Source organism: Atractosteus spatula, chromosome 14, assembly GCF_055471065.1.
Source record: "Atractosteus spatula isolate fAtrSpa1 chromosome 14, fAtrSpa1.hap1, whole genome shotgun sequence".
Taxonomy (NCBI): domain Eukaryota; kingdom Metazoa; phylum Chordata; class Actinopteri; order Semionotiformes; family Lepisosteidae; genus Atractosteus; species Atractosteus spatula.
This window is the reverse complement of record NC_142719.1, coordinates 16,114,243-16,128,914: the sequence shown is the minus strand read 5'-3', so window position 1 is coordinate 16,128,914 and position 14,672 is coordinate 16,114,243. Positions and strand designations below refer to the sequence as shown.

The window sequence follows — 14,672 nt, the reverse complement described above, 5'->3', positions numbered from 1 at the left end:
AGGCCTGAGGGGTTTGTGCCTGGAAACCAAATAGTAGTTTTTCACAATGCCCATCCATCCGTTTTCTAACTGCTTCTTCCAATTCAGGGTCGCGGGGAGCTGGAGCCTCTCCCAGCAAGGCAGGGTGCACTGGGGACGAGAGGCCAGTCCATTGCAGGCCACACACACACACCAGGGCCACTGTTCCAGAAGCCAGTTAAACATGTCTTTGGACTGGAGCGCCTGCAGGAAGTCCGTGGGAACATGAGGAGAGCGTGCAAACTCACTGCTCCACCGTGGCGCCCTTCACAACAGCCAGCGAAGTGTAGAAACGACCAACTTTATTTCAATCCGTTTAAAAGCCACCATCTCAAAGTGCTTGTAAGATGCCAAAAGAAGAGAGACATTGTTTTTTATCAAGCTCAGTGTCCCCCTAGCCACGGTGGGACTCGGGTTTGGAAATTCTGGTCCACCGACGGCATTCCGGAAATCTGTTGTACGGCCGGGTCCAGCACCACAATGCAACAAAAAACAAACCTCGCCAGCAAAGCATGCAGTACAACAGCTTCACGGGAGGTAAGATTTACTTCACATTGTTGGAGAGAGATAGCGCAGCAAGGAAAGATTTCCTAATTGTAGGGTGGTGGGTGGCTCAGTGGCTAAGGATGTGCGCCTGTGGCTGGAAGGTTGCCAGTTCAAATCCCACAGCTGGCAGAGGAATCCTACTCTGTTGGGCCCCTGAGCAAGGCCCTTAACCCCAGCTGCTCCTGGGGCGCTGTACAATGGCTGACCCTGCCCTCTGACCCCAGGCTTCTCTCTGGCTGTGTGTCTCATGGAGAGCAAGCTGGGGTATGTGAAAAGACAAATTCCTGATGCAAGAAATCGTATATGGCCAATAAAGTGATCTCTCTTCCTCCTGGGGACACAGGGGTGTCTCCCAGATGGGAGGAGTGTAAATTCACTATGGAGGGGGTGAGGCACACACTCTGGTCATCTTTACAACACTCTGTTTGCAGAGGATATTTAGGTTGATTTGATTTGTGCAGTCTTTACAATTAACAGCACTGATGTTGCTACACCAGCATGTGTGCTACAGCCACTTTCAGCAGATGATTTGTAGAAAAGTGTTTGTGTGCGATGATGTGCTGCGCTAATGTTAGCTAGTTAATACGCAGAAAAGGTGTGACAAAGAGGGCTGGGAAAACAACTGAGATGTACATTATATGCTGCAGCACAATGCCAGTTAAAAATGAAATAGTCCACTTTAATATAAAACTAACTTTGTGGATATCAACCCTAGACTGATGTTTAACAGATTATTTTCCAGTTGGAGTTAATCATGTTTTTAATGTGGAGTGCCGATTTTAATTTTTTAAAAATCTTTGTAAAGTCCTCATACCTATAGTATAATCTCGATCTTTATTCTCTTGCCGTACGGATGTCCGGCCGCCTGCCGCCCGGGTGGGCGCAGCCATGTTTGCATGGTCTTTCCCAGACTCGAGCCACAGAGGGGGAGGGACGTCGACGCTGGAGAGCCGCTCCTGCAGCGCCGCCGCGAGCGACAGAGCGGCGCTTCATCGATTCGTCGAAGGGGCGCGAGCGAGGGGAGGCTCCGGGAGCGTACGGAAGTGACGTTCCACACTTCAAACGGAAGCAAAAGAGATTTCGAGAAAGATTCAGAGGCAAGGCGAGTGACGGGTCGGGGGCAGATCGGAGTGTTCTTGGGTTTTTTTTTAAAAGATTGGTTCAAAATTTAGATCACCGGGCCAATAAGTGTTGAGGTTTTTGTTTGTGTGCTGTATTTCTTATCTTTTAGAGTTTATTCACGCGCCGGGTTGTCCGTGCTTGATCCGACCTCGCAGCGAAGATGACAACTATAGACTACAGCGTGTGGGATCACATTGAAGTATCCGATGATGAAGACGACACTCACCCCAACATCGATACCCCCAGCCTGTTCCGTTGGAGGCACCAGGTGAGTAAAATAATCGAGCCTGACACAATTAATCGCGATGGCGTTTGCAGGACACATAAGCGTGTCTGTGAACGTAGAATTTTACTAGGGGCTGGGGGAGCTTTCTGTTAGGGGCTCACTAATCCACCACCCACGACTGCAAAAAGTACTGGAGTAACAAGGCAATTCATTTTATTTTATAATATTTAATATGCCTACTCCTAAGAGCTTGCCTTGATTCGTGCACGGTAATTTGTGGTGCACCAATAACAAAGACCCGACGACGTGTTTGTGCAAAAAGGCGGTACTTCAAGCACTCCTCAAGTCTTCCCAACACGTTTTGGAATACATATTCCCCCCGAGTTTTGCGTTGTTTGTGCTCAGTTGATGCAGTTAATGCGCGTATGTGGTTCTGGGGGTGCTGTCAGTCCCAGTTGCTGGGTGTGAGAGGGCAGGAACCCAGCTTTGCACGACCTCTCGGCTGCTGGTTGGAACCTGCCTGCTTTCGGAAGGGGGCTGCGGTGCCAGGAGTGCTACCCAGCGCCGTCACCCGTCTGATCCCGGCAGAATGCGACTTCCCTCGAACAGCTGTGCTCTTTCTAGCCCGCTGGTGCCGGCCCTCCCGCTCGCACGGGGGGGGATCAACCCCTGGCTGCTTCGCTCTCGGTTGATTTTATTTTTAATTAAATGTTTAGCCTCCCGGCCCTTTGACACGAGGGAAGTAATTGCGATAATTAATGAGCGGGGTGGGGGGGGCATTAGAAACTAGAAAGGAAGGTGGGAGGAAGAAAAACACCGGAAAAGGAAGTTGCATGGGGAATACAGATCAATGGAGAGCCAAAGGGATGAACATATGGAATGATCAGGTATTTAAGTGCTTATATCTAAATGCTAGGGGTAGGGGAAATCAAGTAGAGGAGAGAGAGAAGCTACCACGTTAGCAGGCAACTGTGAAGTTATTTTAATCACAGAGACCTGGGTATCTGAGAATGATGGAGAGGAATGTAACATTAGTGGAGGCACTCCATTCTGTTCCAGAGAGGCAGGAAAGATGAAGGAGGGGAGGGGCTGTAGCTGTATGGATAAAACGTTTTCAGCTTCAGGAAGCTCGAGTCTCTGCATCTGTGAGGGACAGGCTCATTAATGGAACATTCCAAATGTGTAGTGTTAGGAGTACGATATAGACCGGCAGATGCTGATTATAATTTGGCACTGTGTAATAAAGAAATGTGCAAAAGAAGCAGTTTTAATGGGAGACTTTAACTTTCCCAACATAGACTTTGTCCAAGGCAAAGACCAATAGGATTATCAATGGCAGAATATCTCACCCATTTCGTCAGTGCATCTGCAAGGAGTTGCTTGTATAGATCTTGCCTTTTCAAAGTTAAGACTGGCTAACAGAAACAGATGAGCGCACCACCAGCATGGGGTGCACGATATATTGTGCCGTGAAGTGTTTTTGTGTGTGTTACAGACCGAGTGCCAAAGTGCAAAATATTGCAGTTTCCAGGAAGCAGAGATTTAAGAAATGGACTTTTAAGGAGGCGGAAGACACAGTTTAAGTGAAATAAAATGGGTGTCTTACCAGTTGTTAACCGTGGAAATGAGATGTTATTGAGAAGACACTGATGCAACTCTTCAAGAATCGTGTAAGACAGTGGTCGTACCCAGGAACTGGAGAAGTGCTAACAGGAGTAGACTGGGTACAGACAAAAAGTGAATACTCAAACTGGGGTGGTGTAATAGGTACCAGCGAGATCTGTACCAGGATCGTTGGTTTTCTTAATTTATACAGATTAAAGGCCTTGTCACTGCAGAATCCAATTCTCTTGCTGCTGGGGGCTGCCATTTCACTGTGAGGCACAGCTTCCCAGGGGGCACAACGGAAATGGCTCCCCTGCCTCTTACTCAGCCCTCCTTCCCCGATCAGGCCAGGGTGGAGCGCATGGAGCAGTTCCAGAAGAAGCGGGAAGAGATGGAGAAGGGGCTGGCAGAGTCCAAGCGGAAGACGGTGGAGCTGCAGAAGAAGATCCGGGAGCTGGAGATCTCGGGCACGGACGACGCCAAGGCGGAGCTGCCGAAGCTGCAGGCCGAGGAGCAGCAGCTGAGGAAGGAGGAGAAGAAGTGGGAGAAGAAGCTGGACGAGCACCGCAGGGAGGAGAAGAAGCAGCCCTGGAATGTGGACACCCTCAGCAGGGAGGGCTTCAGCAAGGTTAGTGTGTGTGTCCCCTCCCCAACACCACCACTGCCAAAAACCAGTCCAACTAGTTTAGTTTTGTGCAGGCCGGCGGCCCGGGTTTCATGGGTTCGAGCCTCGATCGCGCTTGTAACAGGCAGTGACTGAGATGTCCCTGAGTGTTGGTGTGCTGCCGGCTGAGCACTGCTGGGGTTATGGTTCAGATGAGTGGGCCAGGGTCAGCTGTGCCAAATGGCAGCTATTGCCACATCCTGGGTACCTGCTGGTTTTGTAGTGACACCAGCAAGGGGCAGAACTCTGTTTCATGCAGATTGGCCTCTAAGGCAACGTTCAACTGTTGGCGCTGTTTAGCCAGAAGGTCAGAGGAGCAACACTGCCCTTATTCGCCTTCTTTTGGTATTGGGATTATTGCATGGGGTTATTGGGAGCTGTAATGAAATGCTGAGCCAGTTAAAACTGGGTGGGTATTACGATGGGAACGAAAATGGTTCCTGATGAGCAGTGGCCATTTGGCACATCTTGCTGGTTTGATTGATGCTTAGCAGCCTTATAGACCAAAGACACAGGGCAACACATAGGCAAGGGAAATTAGCACAGCTGTGAAGGTCTGGGGTTCGATTCTGTGTGGAGTTTGCATTCTCCTGCCATGTTTGTGTGGGTTTTCACCCCACCTCCTGAAGACATGAAGTTGAGGTTTGGTTGGCTGCTCAGAATGCCCCCAAGCCTCTAGGTATATTATCAGTTTCATGAGGAAGCTGATCTCCTCACCTTGTTACTTTGGTGCATCTCTGCCCATTACCAGATCTGGTGAAGTGTGTCCGGGGATCTAAAAATCTCATGCAGTTCCTTATTTAAGGAATCCAGGGAGTCAAAGAGGTTATTCAGAATCCTGAATGGGCCACCTCACAGGACACAGGTGCGCATTCAGATGTCCGATTTCAGAATAAAGACACGGTGATTTACACAAAGAGCCATGGGAACTGGGATAAAACAAACCCAGCTGTGTTTTTGAATTCCCTAATTCCCTGTTTTTTTAAGAAAATGGACACAGGGAGATGTCTTGGGTTCTTAAACTTCAAAGACCAAATGTTCTTTTGTGACTGTTTTTACGTGGGAAGGGCTTAGATGGAGTCTTTTAAGTGTGCACAGTAAAGCCCAGTCTGTCCTAAAGAAGGGGGCTTTGGCCTGACCGCATTATCCCTCTCCTTAGAGTGTGCTCAACGTCAAGCCGGAGCATAAGGAGGAGACGGAGGAGGAGAAGGAGCAGAAGCACAAGACCTTCGTGGAGAAGTACGAGAAACAGATCAAACACTTTGGTAAGCTGGGGGATTTCTTCAGCACCATGTGGTACTGCGTGCACTAAGGGAATGTGAGATCTAGACCGGTTTATAAGCCAACTATATCATAAGTTCTACCTGTAAAGTGCAGTACTTGTAAGTTTTCTATATTTACTCAAGGCAAATTAGATGACATCCAATGCAGTTGGCCTCTGTAGAAGAGCCTGCCTCTCAGAATTCTTATTTAGTCTTGTTGTAAAAGCAACAGGTTTGGCCTTTGCAGCAGTCTTTTCTGTTGTCCTGTCCTCTGGTTCCTGTTGTACGCCTGCGTGGGTATGGATGTTGAGCATGCTATCAGACAGGGTGCTAACAGCCACGGTTGTGCTCAGGTATGCTGCGGCGCTGGGATGACAGTCAGAAGTACCTGTCAGATAACCCCCATCTGGTGTGCGAAGAGACGGCCAACTACCTTGTCATCATGTGCATTGACCTGGAGGTGGAGGAGGTAAGCGTCACCTGCCTGACCTCAGTCCAGCTGTGGCCAAATGGGGAGGGGGGGTGGGAGGGGCATGCCTCTGGAATTGGTCTCACCCGAGTCCTGGTCAAGATGTCCTTCTGTTTTGTAACCCCTTCTTCCAGTTCAAGGTCACGGGGGAGCTGGAGCATATCCCAACAGAAAATGGGCACAAGGCAAGACACACCATGGACAGGACACCTGTCCACTGCAGGGTGGACGGACTCTGACACAGACACAAAAACACACGCACTCATGCCAGCGCCAGTTTTCCCAGAAACCAGTTAACCTACTAGCATGTCTTTGGACTGTGGGGAATAAATGGAGCACCCAGAGGAAGCTCACACAAACACAGGCAGAACATATAAACTCCACACAGTGGCTGAGATATATCCTAGAAAACTCATAAGAGGTGAAAATGGCACCCTGTTGTACAGCAGCCTGTTGTATTCTTGGTGTGACAGCGTGCAGGCTCTTGTATAGATTGTACTGTTGAAGCAGCAAAACATTGGGCCTAAATCTATGGAGCAAAGAATAAAATATCAGTCCCCCAGTTAAGCCTTTAGCCAGGAGCCCCCAAAAGGGAAAACCTGAAATGGATTGACCTGCCATAGAGTGGAAGTTGGTCTCCCTTCCTCATGTATGGCAAACCGGATTGAAAGTTAAAGCTGCCCCCTCAGTAGACTGGGAGTCTTCCTGACAGCAACAATGCTCAGTCATTCCAGCTGGATCAGCACACACTTCTGTCCATCTGAACTTGACAGAAACGTCTCACTGTCGCATAGACAATTCTCATCATGAAGAAAATTGTAAGAACCGGCAATTTTTCATTGAATCCCTCTACAGCGTTTGAGAGCAGTTTGACTTGACTTAGTAGGTTCTTCTGGTGTCCAAGGCCTGGACGTTCCTGAAGACTTTGGTTTTTCCCTGCTTAAAAAGCTGCCAGCAGCAGGTATATTGGTGAGACCTTTGTCCCGCAGGGTGCTGTGCTGTCCAGATTTGTCAGTCCCCAATGGGATTACATATTACACATGATGTTTTTGGTATCTTTTTCATGCCTCCGGACGATTCAGTATTTCTCCTTCCTCTTGTTCCCAGTCTGGAGTTGAATGCATTCTTTCTGCGAGTGGGAATCCTTTGAACGATTGTCCAGAATTCACAAGTGGACACGGTATCTTGCAGATGCACCTGGAAATCTTGTTTTGGCATTTTTCTGACTTAAGTTAGTTTTAAATTCCATCCATCCATTTTGTAACCACCTTATCCAATACAGGGTCACGGGGGGGGGGGGGCTGGAGCCTGTCTTGGCAAGCAACAGGGCAAAGGCAGGACACCAGTGCACATATAAAAAACAGAACATTTTAGGTATCTGAAACAGGACTGAGGCTGCAGTGAAATGGCACATGAAGACCGTCTTCACAATCCACAGGTGACTCAGAGAAGTGAAACTCTGCCACAGCTTGTGAAACCCGCAGTTTCAGCATAGCCATCATCCCTGGTTCAGAAGCAGTCCAATCTGGACCTTCCAGGTTATTGCAGTGCAGGGTTTTGTTGCAGCCTTATAATGCCCAGCCCATCAGCAAGAAACAAATCGATGAAAAGGGAGCTGGATCTCCCAGTCGGAGGTGTAGATTGGGAGGTGTGGTACTTGACCTCTTCTCTTCGTCATGGTGCAGGCTCCGCAGCATCAGCATGGTCACTGAAGATTTACTCATGTCCTCTGTGTGTGTGTGTGGGGTCTCTCTGCAGAAACATGCACTGATGGAGCAGGTCGCCCACCAGACCATAGTGATGCAGTTCATCCTGGAGCTAGCCAAGAGCCTGAAGGTGGACCCCAGGGGCTGCTTCCGGCAGTTCTTCACCAAGATCAAGGTGGGCCCTCCAGCAGCTCTTCTGCACCCCGATGTGCTGCTGGTACCAGTGCAGGGTGAACAGAGGTGTACTGAGTCATAGCTTCTGGCAGGCTCTCTTTCTGCTTTGTGCTGTTTGTGAAGGTACGGGGATGTCAACAGAGATGTAGGCTTATTGCTGCCTCATAAGCACTGTAAATTGCTTACTAGTACTAGACATTGCAGAGATGTAATGACTTCCCCTCGGGGAAAGACTGTTTGTCTGTGTCTCGTGGGGGGGGGGCGCCTGTGAGAGCTGTCGCTAACGGAAAAGCCGCAACTCGTCTCTCGCAGACGGCTGACCAGCAGTACCAGGACGCCTTCAACGACGAGCTGGAGGCCTTCAAGGAGCGCGTGCGGGGCCGGGCGAAGATCCGGATCGAGAAGGCCATGAAGGAGTTCGAGGAGGAGGAGCGGCAGAAGCGCCTGGGCCCCGGGGGGCTCGACCCTGTCGAGGTCTACGACACGCTCCCGCTGGTGCGTGTCTCCTGCTCTCCGTCGTTACCCACAGTGCAATGGGTGCTTGCAGGGCGGGGCTGTAAAAGCTTGTGAGGGCGGACCTTAAGTGTGCCGTTAAAGTTTAATAACACAGCTCACTAAATGGTAGAAGAGAGGCCTGTTAAGCAAGTGATGTCCTGCAGATCCCTCCAGAATTGGCGGGGCTGTTGTCCTCCAGGGCCCCAGGCTCTAAACGGGGCTGACAGAAAATGCCACTCTCCAGCACCCTAGTGTGATTTATGGGCTTGCACAGCGAGAGGAGATGAGAGGCTTGAAAAAATAATGGACTTTGTGTTGTTTTTAAATATAATTGGAAAAAACAATGCTTAAGAAATGAAGTGCTTTTTTTTTTCAAAGCCCCTACTCTTTTGGAAAATTAATAGCAAATGAAGAGTCGTTAAACGTTTAAGGCCAGCTCATTTCAGCAGGAGCAGAGATGAACACATGCCCTGTGCTTATTGGTGGATGGTCATGGAGCTGTATCCAAGATTTTCAAACGGCTTCTCTTTCAATTCCGCAGGAGATGCAGAAGTGCTTTGATGAGAAGGACATACAGCTGTTGCAAGACGTCATCAGCAAAATGGATCCGACGGTAACGTTTCTGTCTGGCCCCCAGTTCATCTGTGTATATTAGGGGTTTCTTCTGGTTTCACATGGGTACAGTCACTGTGTTGGATGAACCCTTGTCTACCGGTCTAAAGCTTCAGGCAGATGAAATTCTGGTGGTTTGCACCTCTGCTTGACAGAGATTGGTGGGCTCCAGATAAATGTAAATATGCTGTGGAATTAACGAGCACTGTCCTTAAAGAGCACATGCATCCATGAGGTAGCCAGTTTAGGAACCACCTTTAAGTGAAAAGCACTTAAATAAATGCAATTAATGAACAGGCGAAATGAGATTGGCATTGATTGCATTGTGTGATGTTTTTCCAGCTATTCAGAATTAGGGAAGACTCTTCGAAAGACTTCCCGTATTTGCACTTTCCTGAAGCAGAGAGAACTGTTCTGGGTTCCACGACACACCTGCATATGCCGTTTAAATTGTGTCCTTCTCTGCCAGCATCGGCAGCAGGCCCTGCGCGCTGTGCACCACCAGTATCCTGGCCACAGCTCTGGGAGCTCAGAAAATGGGGACTAATTAAACAATTATGGGAATCAAAGAATTTTAGGACCAGAAGATCATGGTTTCCTCACTAGCAATATGTATCCTGGCTGTGTCTCTTTGTCTGAACACTAACCCCCCTCCCCCTGTCTCTCTCAACAGGAAGCCAAGCACCACATGCAGAGATGCATCGACTCCGGGCTGTGGGTGCCCAACGCCAGGACAGAGGGAGCGGAGAAGGCGGAAGAAGAGGAGCCGGTGTACGAAGAGGCGAAAAAGGAGGCGGAAGAGGAAAAGAAATAGGGAAGAGACTTGGCCAACACTGAACTGCCCCCTCCCCCGGCACCCTTTATTTTTCTACAACCCTAGACGTGCCCCTTCACCCCATCCCTCCTCAGGTCGCGCCCTGCTCTGCGGCCTCCTCGCCGTCGTGTGTGCGTGCAGACCCTTTACCGCCCCGCCCCCTGTCTGTCATCCCCACCTGAACGAGAAGCTGCTGGCTGTCCTGGCACACTGGGAGAAGGTTGGCTTTTGCCGGGGAGAAAAAGCAGTGTGGTAAGGAGTCACCCTCCTGCCGAGGACCAGCCATTGTGGAGGAAATCCTAAAGCCGTATTTTTTAGGTTTTTATTTTGCTCTTTGGTGTTTGTTTGTTGTTTTCCCTCTGCCATCGAGTCCAATCCCGGTGCTCTTCTCTGAGCGATCTCGGTGTGTGTTGGGCGTGCTGGTGGCGTCGGGGAGCGGGTCTGAGAGCTGGCAAGAGGCAGCTGCAGTTGTGGCTCTTTCCTGGGCTTGTGCTCAGACACTCTGAGCCATTCCGGGTCTTCCTGCAGCCTGCAGCCCATTGTATTTAAACCAGGGCTGGGCAGCTCCGGTGTTGGAGGTGCGGCAGGGTTTGAGCACCACCTCCCATCTCCGTTGCTTCGTTCGACTAATTGGAAGAATCAAATCGCCCCTTTTCCTCACTTTCTTTCCTATTTGACAAAGGGCATAGGAAAACCTGCATGATGTGTGAGCCATGACTAGGGGAATATATCCAATTAATGTATTAGCTTAATGGACTCGTACTGCTTTCTGCCCCGTCAGAACGGTTTATATAAGAGGTCTGCAGCATGGAACACCCGAGATGGATCAAACCGCTCCACTAAAGGAACCCTACCAGTGTGTCTGTTGTGATGCGGAATTGGGCACTAAAGTGAGGTGACTTTATTTTTGGCATGATTCCAGGGCATCAAAGTTGTGAATTTATTTGCATTTGTTAATCTGTATGTTAACTGCAAGCTACTGCATACAGCATATACTGTGTTATATTTAAATACCTGGGACGAAGGCTTGTGGTTTTTGTGAGCATGTCCACGGAGAGTACAAGGAATAAGTCACACTGATGTTTGTTTTATATGTATCGGAAGCGTTTCTTAATAGTCGGGGTAAAAAGAATGACTAGCTACAGGTATGCTACTGCTAGAAGACCGAATCTACAGATTCCTGTAGTGTTAGCAGTGTGCTCTAGAAGATTACTTTCTTCACTTGTGGACTGTGGAATCTCTTCTAAATCCATCAGGCTAACGGAAATTTCTATCTGTTTTGTGTATGAAAGCGATAGAGAAACTGCCTGTGCTTGACTTTTTAATGCAAATTTTGACTGGGTCTCTGGCCACAGAGCGTCCTTGTGTTTTGCTTGATCTGTAATTAGTTCATTCCAACACCAACATGTGTGGCAGTAGCCCCGTAATTAAACACAAATAAAAACCTATGCTTTCACTCAAGAGTTGCATACATCTCTGTAACTGTCGAAAAGATTTCCACTCATTTAATTGGTTCTGTTCCTAAATCCTGGTTTTTGTTCTTGTCAATGTTGTTTTTCAAACGTGACTTAAAAAGGAAATCGCCAAATGTCAAAATATAACAGCAGTTGGATATTTTAAGCGTTATAAAATGCTGAATGCACATGGTCTTGTTCATGATCATTTTCATTCCCAAATCAATTGTTATTTTTTGTGTAATAAAATCCATTTCTGGAGTATTGCAGAAATCATTTGCTCCTCTGGAAGTGAGGACTCTTCTGCCGTAAATATATTGTGAAATGTGCCTTCAGAAATGCCATCAATTGTCTCTCACATGAAAAATGGTTATAGCCGGTCTGTTTAGAAACATATTTTGTGCAAGGAAAAAATACACTGAAGCTTAAGCCTTTTGTCTCTCATTTCCCCTTGACATTGCAAAGCAGTCAATTCACTTTAGTGCGGTAAACTGTAAGGAAGCTGATGAAATATTGTAACTTCAGGACATTTAAATTGACATTGAATATGTCACAGAGGACTGCAAACACTTTTATGGGCTGGTTCATCCCCAGTACTGAGGGCAGTAATAAATCTGAGTGAATTTCCATTGATTCTTTGGTTCTCTGGTAATTTGTTTAGTAAGGACCTACGCAATCAGTAGCACAGGGATGTCAAACTCAATGAGATTTTTTTTGTTGTTCCAAACAAAAAGCTTTCAGATAGTTGGGCTAATTATTTAGCTGTACAACTGTAATACTCCTAACTAGGTTTTTGGGTGGTTTCATAGGTAACTGTACCTTTAATGGCAACTTTTAATTCGTTTAATTCAACTATAGAAATCCTTATTATAACCCTAAATAAAGATAATTAGGTTAATTGACTGATTAGTTTGGAACAGAAGACAGTAGGCCCTCCAGGAACGGAGGCAAACTGCCTGATGTAGCATTTCCAATCCTCTCCATGGGTGAATTTTGTAACAGCTGGCTCTTATGCGTACAGTGATTCTTTAATGGCTAATTACTGAAATCAATCTAACAAACGCAGAGCTGCTTGCTCTGACTTACAGCAGTGGAGTGGTTAGGAACTGAGGCGGGCTGGGTAGTGCTGGTGTGTGGAATAGGGGCTCAGAGTCTGGTGGAGAAGGCCTGGTGTCTTCTGGCTTTTGATCCACCCTGAGCAGTCAATTAATCCATTAACCTAATTATTTTCTATAACAGATACATCTAGCATGTTTCTTCATCTCTGTTACATTCATAAAGCAGGACATTGAGCTCATTTAAAGTTTAGTTACTAGTAAAAGGGGTTCCTAATCCTGCTCCTGCAGGTCCACACACTTCCTGGTTTTCATCCCATCTGCGTTTAATTACCGAATTGAAGTCTTAATTAAACTAACAAGTCGCTTGATTTGAACTGTTCTTTTCCCGTACAAAGTTTGAGATTTTATTGCACTTCAGAAATGCAATAGTTCACAGGCAACCTCCAACATGTTTAAGAGCTGAAATCAAAGAATTCACATTAATCCTATGAGGTCAACTGAGGCTGCAGTCGTGTCACTGAGAACTGGGCTGGTACACAATCCAGCAGGTGTGCGTGTGGGTCTCCAGCACCAGGACTGGGAATTCCTGACCTATAAAATGCTCTGGTACCAGGTTGGAATTATTACAGCGAGGTACAGCAGTTAAGCAGGTAATGAGACCTGCTGTGCAGTTGAGAGCTCGCGGGGAATAAACAGCAGAAGCCACTGGGCCCGGGGAGGAAGGATATGGGCTCAGAGCAGTCATGCACATCTCCAGTCTCAGGGGAGGCCACAACGTCTCCGATTCTCCTTCTCGTCTCCCCGGGCTCGCCGAGTTGAAGTTATTTGCTCAACTGGACAAGCTGAAGCCTCGTCTGGTTCGTGAGGAGCTGGGGGTTTAGAGAGACCCATCAAACTTGCTGGACAGCCGGACAGCAGCCCTTGAGGCCCAGAGTGGGGGGGCTGTCTGTCCCAGCTGAGCTTTGAAATACTCCATTGGATCAATCAGTTGTGCAGTTAGTTAGAAGCAGATTATGGAGCTCTCCAGTTGTTCTCCGAAACTGGGGTTGCACACCCCTATCGTCACTTATCTCGAAGGCCTGAGCCCAGGGTCTTCAGCCCTGGTCCCAGACCGGCCAGTGTGTCTGCAGGTTACCTCACCAGCACCTGCAAGGCTGGGAGAAACTGTTACACTGATCCAGTTAAGCCCACTAACAGAGATGAAGATCATGACGAAGAGGGCTGAGTTGCAGTGAGTTACAGGGGCCCCGGATGTCAGGACCTGGGGAGGAGCACCCTGGCCAAGGTTAGGTCCCTAGACCCTGCTGTGACCCCAATATTCTCTGGGATTTTGTGAGTGTTGGTAATTAATAGACCTCGTAAGCAACGAAACGACGTCATAAAACTGAAACTGTATCCCCCCCTCTTCCGCGCCCTCCTCTAACCATCTTTTATCGAAGACGGTGCAGTTCCCTCAGGCGAGCACTAGATGCCGCTATTTCGGTTCTGGAAAATCGGGTGAGTTCTATGGCAACACAAGGTCCTTTACGTCTCTGCTGTGGATGATGGGGTCGGTATTGGTTTTAACCAGTGAAACACGAACCGGAAGACGACGCCAATGGAAATTACTTAAAAGTGCATTTAAATCAAGAACAGGTGGCGCCTCCTTACCCAGAGAGTGGTAGGAACGTGGAACAAGCTAGCCAGCCGTGTTGTTGAAGGCGATACCCCTGTATTCTCTCAGGAAACAGCTGAGAGAGATGGGACCCTGGAACCAACTGGTTATTAATTACCAGACTAGGCAGCTCGCGTGGCCTCCTCTCGTTCATAACCTCTATTAATACCTTTCTTAGGAAACGGGATTTCACATTTCGTAGATCTGCAGCGTCAGCCTTGGCTTTCCACGGCAGAGATGACTTGGGAGAAGTGATACCGTCTTACAGTAAAGAGGAAACAGAAAGTGGACCTCAGCCGCAGGCAGAGAGGACAGGAAAGTACAGAATGTTCTGTTGGTTCTGTCCAAGAGCGATCGCCCTTGCCGACCGAGGGTCGTGTGGTAAAACCGGCTTCGTATCGAACGGATTGACCCCTCGACAGATAAAAAACAGCGTTTCTTCTGAGGAACGTATTGATTGCAATCGCATGCCCAGATATCAGTAAAATTTGTTTTTGAATACGCCTCATGGAAGACGCAGTACATGCCACGAATTTGAAAGTGAAATACAAAACACACACACACACTGCTACGCACACCAATATATTTGTTATTATGTATTATTTACTGGCTTGTTTTTAATACTGTATCCAGATCCCAAACAGTAACGAAGGACTAAAATAGTAACTGTTTTTCATACAGCTATGCGAAAAGCGATGAACCAGGTGTTTGTGCACTCTTTCACACCACGGCGACGTTGTGAAAATTTAAATTCTTCTTAGGGACTTCAGGGCTTCTCGCTTTTTCTGCGACA

At 47.9% G+C, this 14,672-nt stretch overlaps 1 protein-coding gene across 1 annotated transcript; it reads left to right on the top strand.

Annotated features, from left to right (window-relative positions):
* Positions 1-1,593: 1,593 nt before the first annotated feature.
* On the top strand, positions 1,594-11,174 carry cdc37 (cell division cycle 37 homolog (S. cerevisiae)). The gene is made up of 9 exons (XM_088932737.1): positions 1,594-1,666; positions 1,796-1,954; positions 3,864-4,145; positions 5,341-5,446; positions 5,797-5,912; positions 7,671-7,793; positions 8,105-8,287; positions 8,829-8,900; positions 9,573-11,174. Exons 2-9 carry the CDS (start codon positions 1,847-1,849, stop codon positions 9,711-9,713), a joined length of 1,131 nt encoding a protein of 376 aa, XP_088788863.1. The 5' UTR covers positions 1,594-1,666; positions 1,796-1,846; the 3' UTR covers positions 9,714-11,174.
* The last annotated feature ends 3,498 nt before the right edge of the window (positions 11,175-14,672 follow it).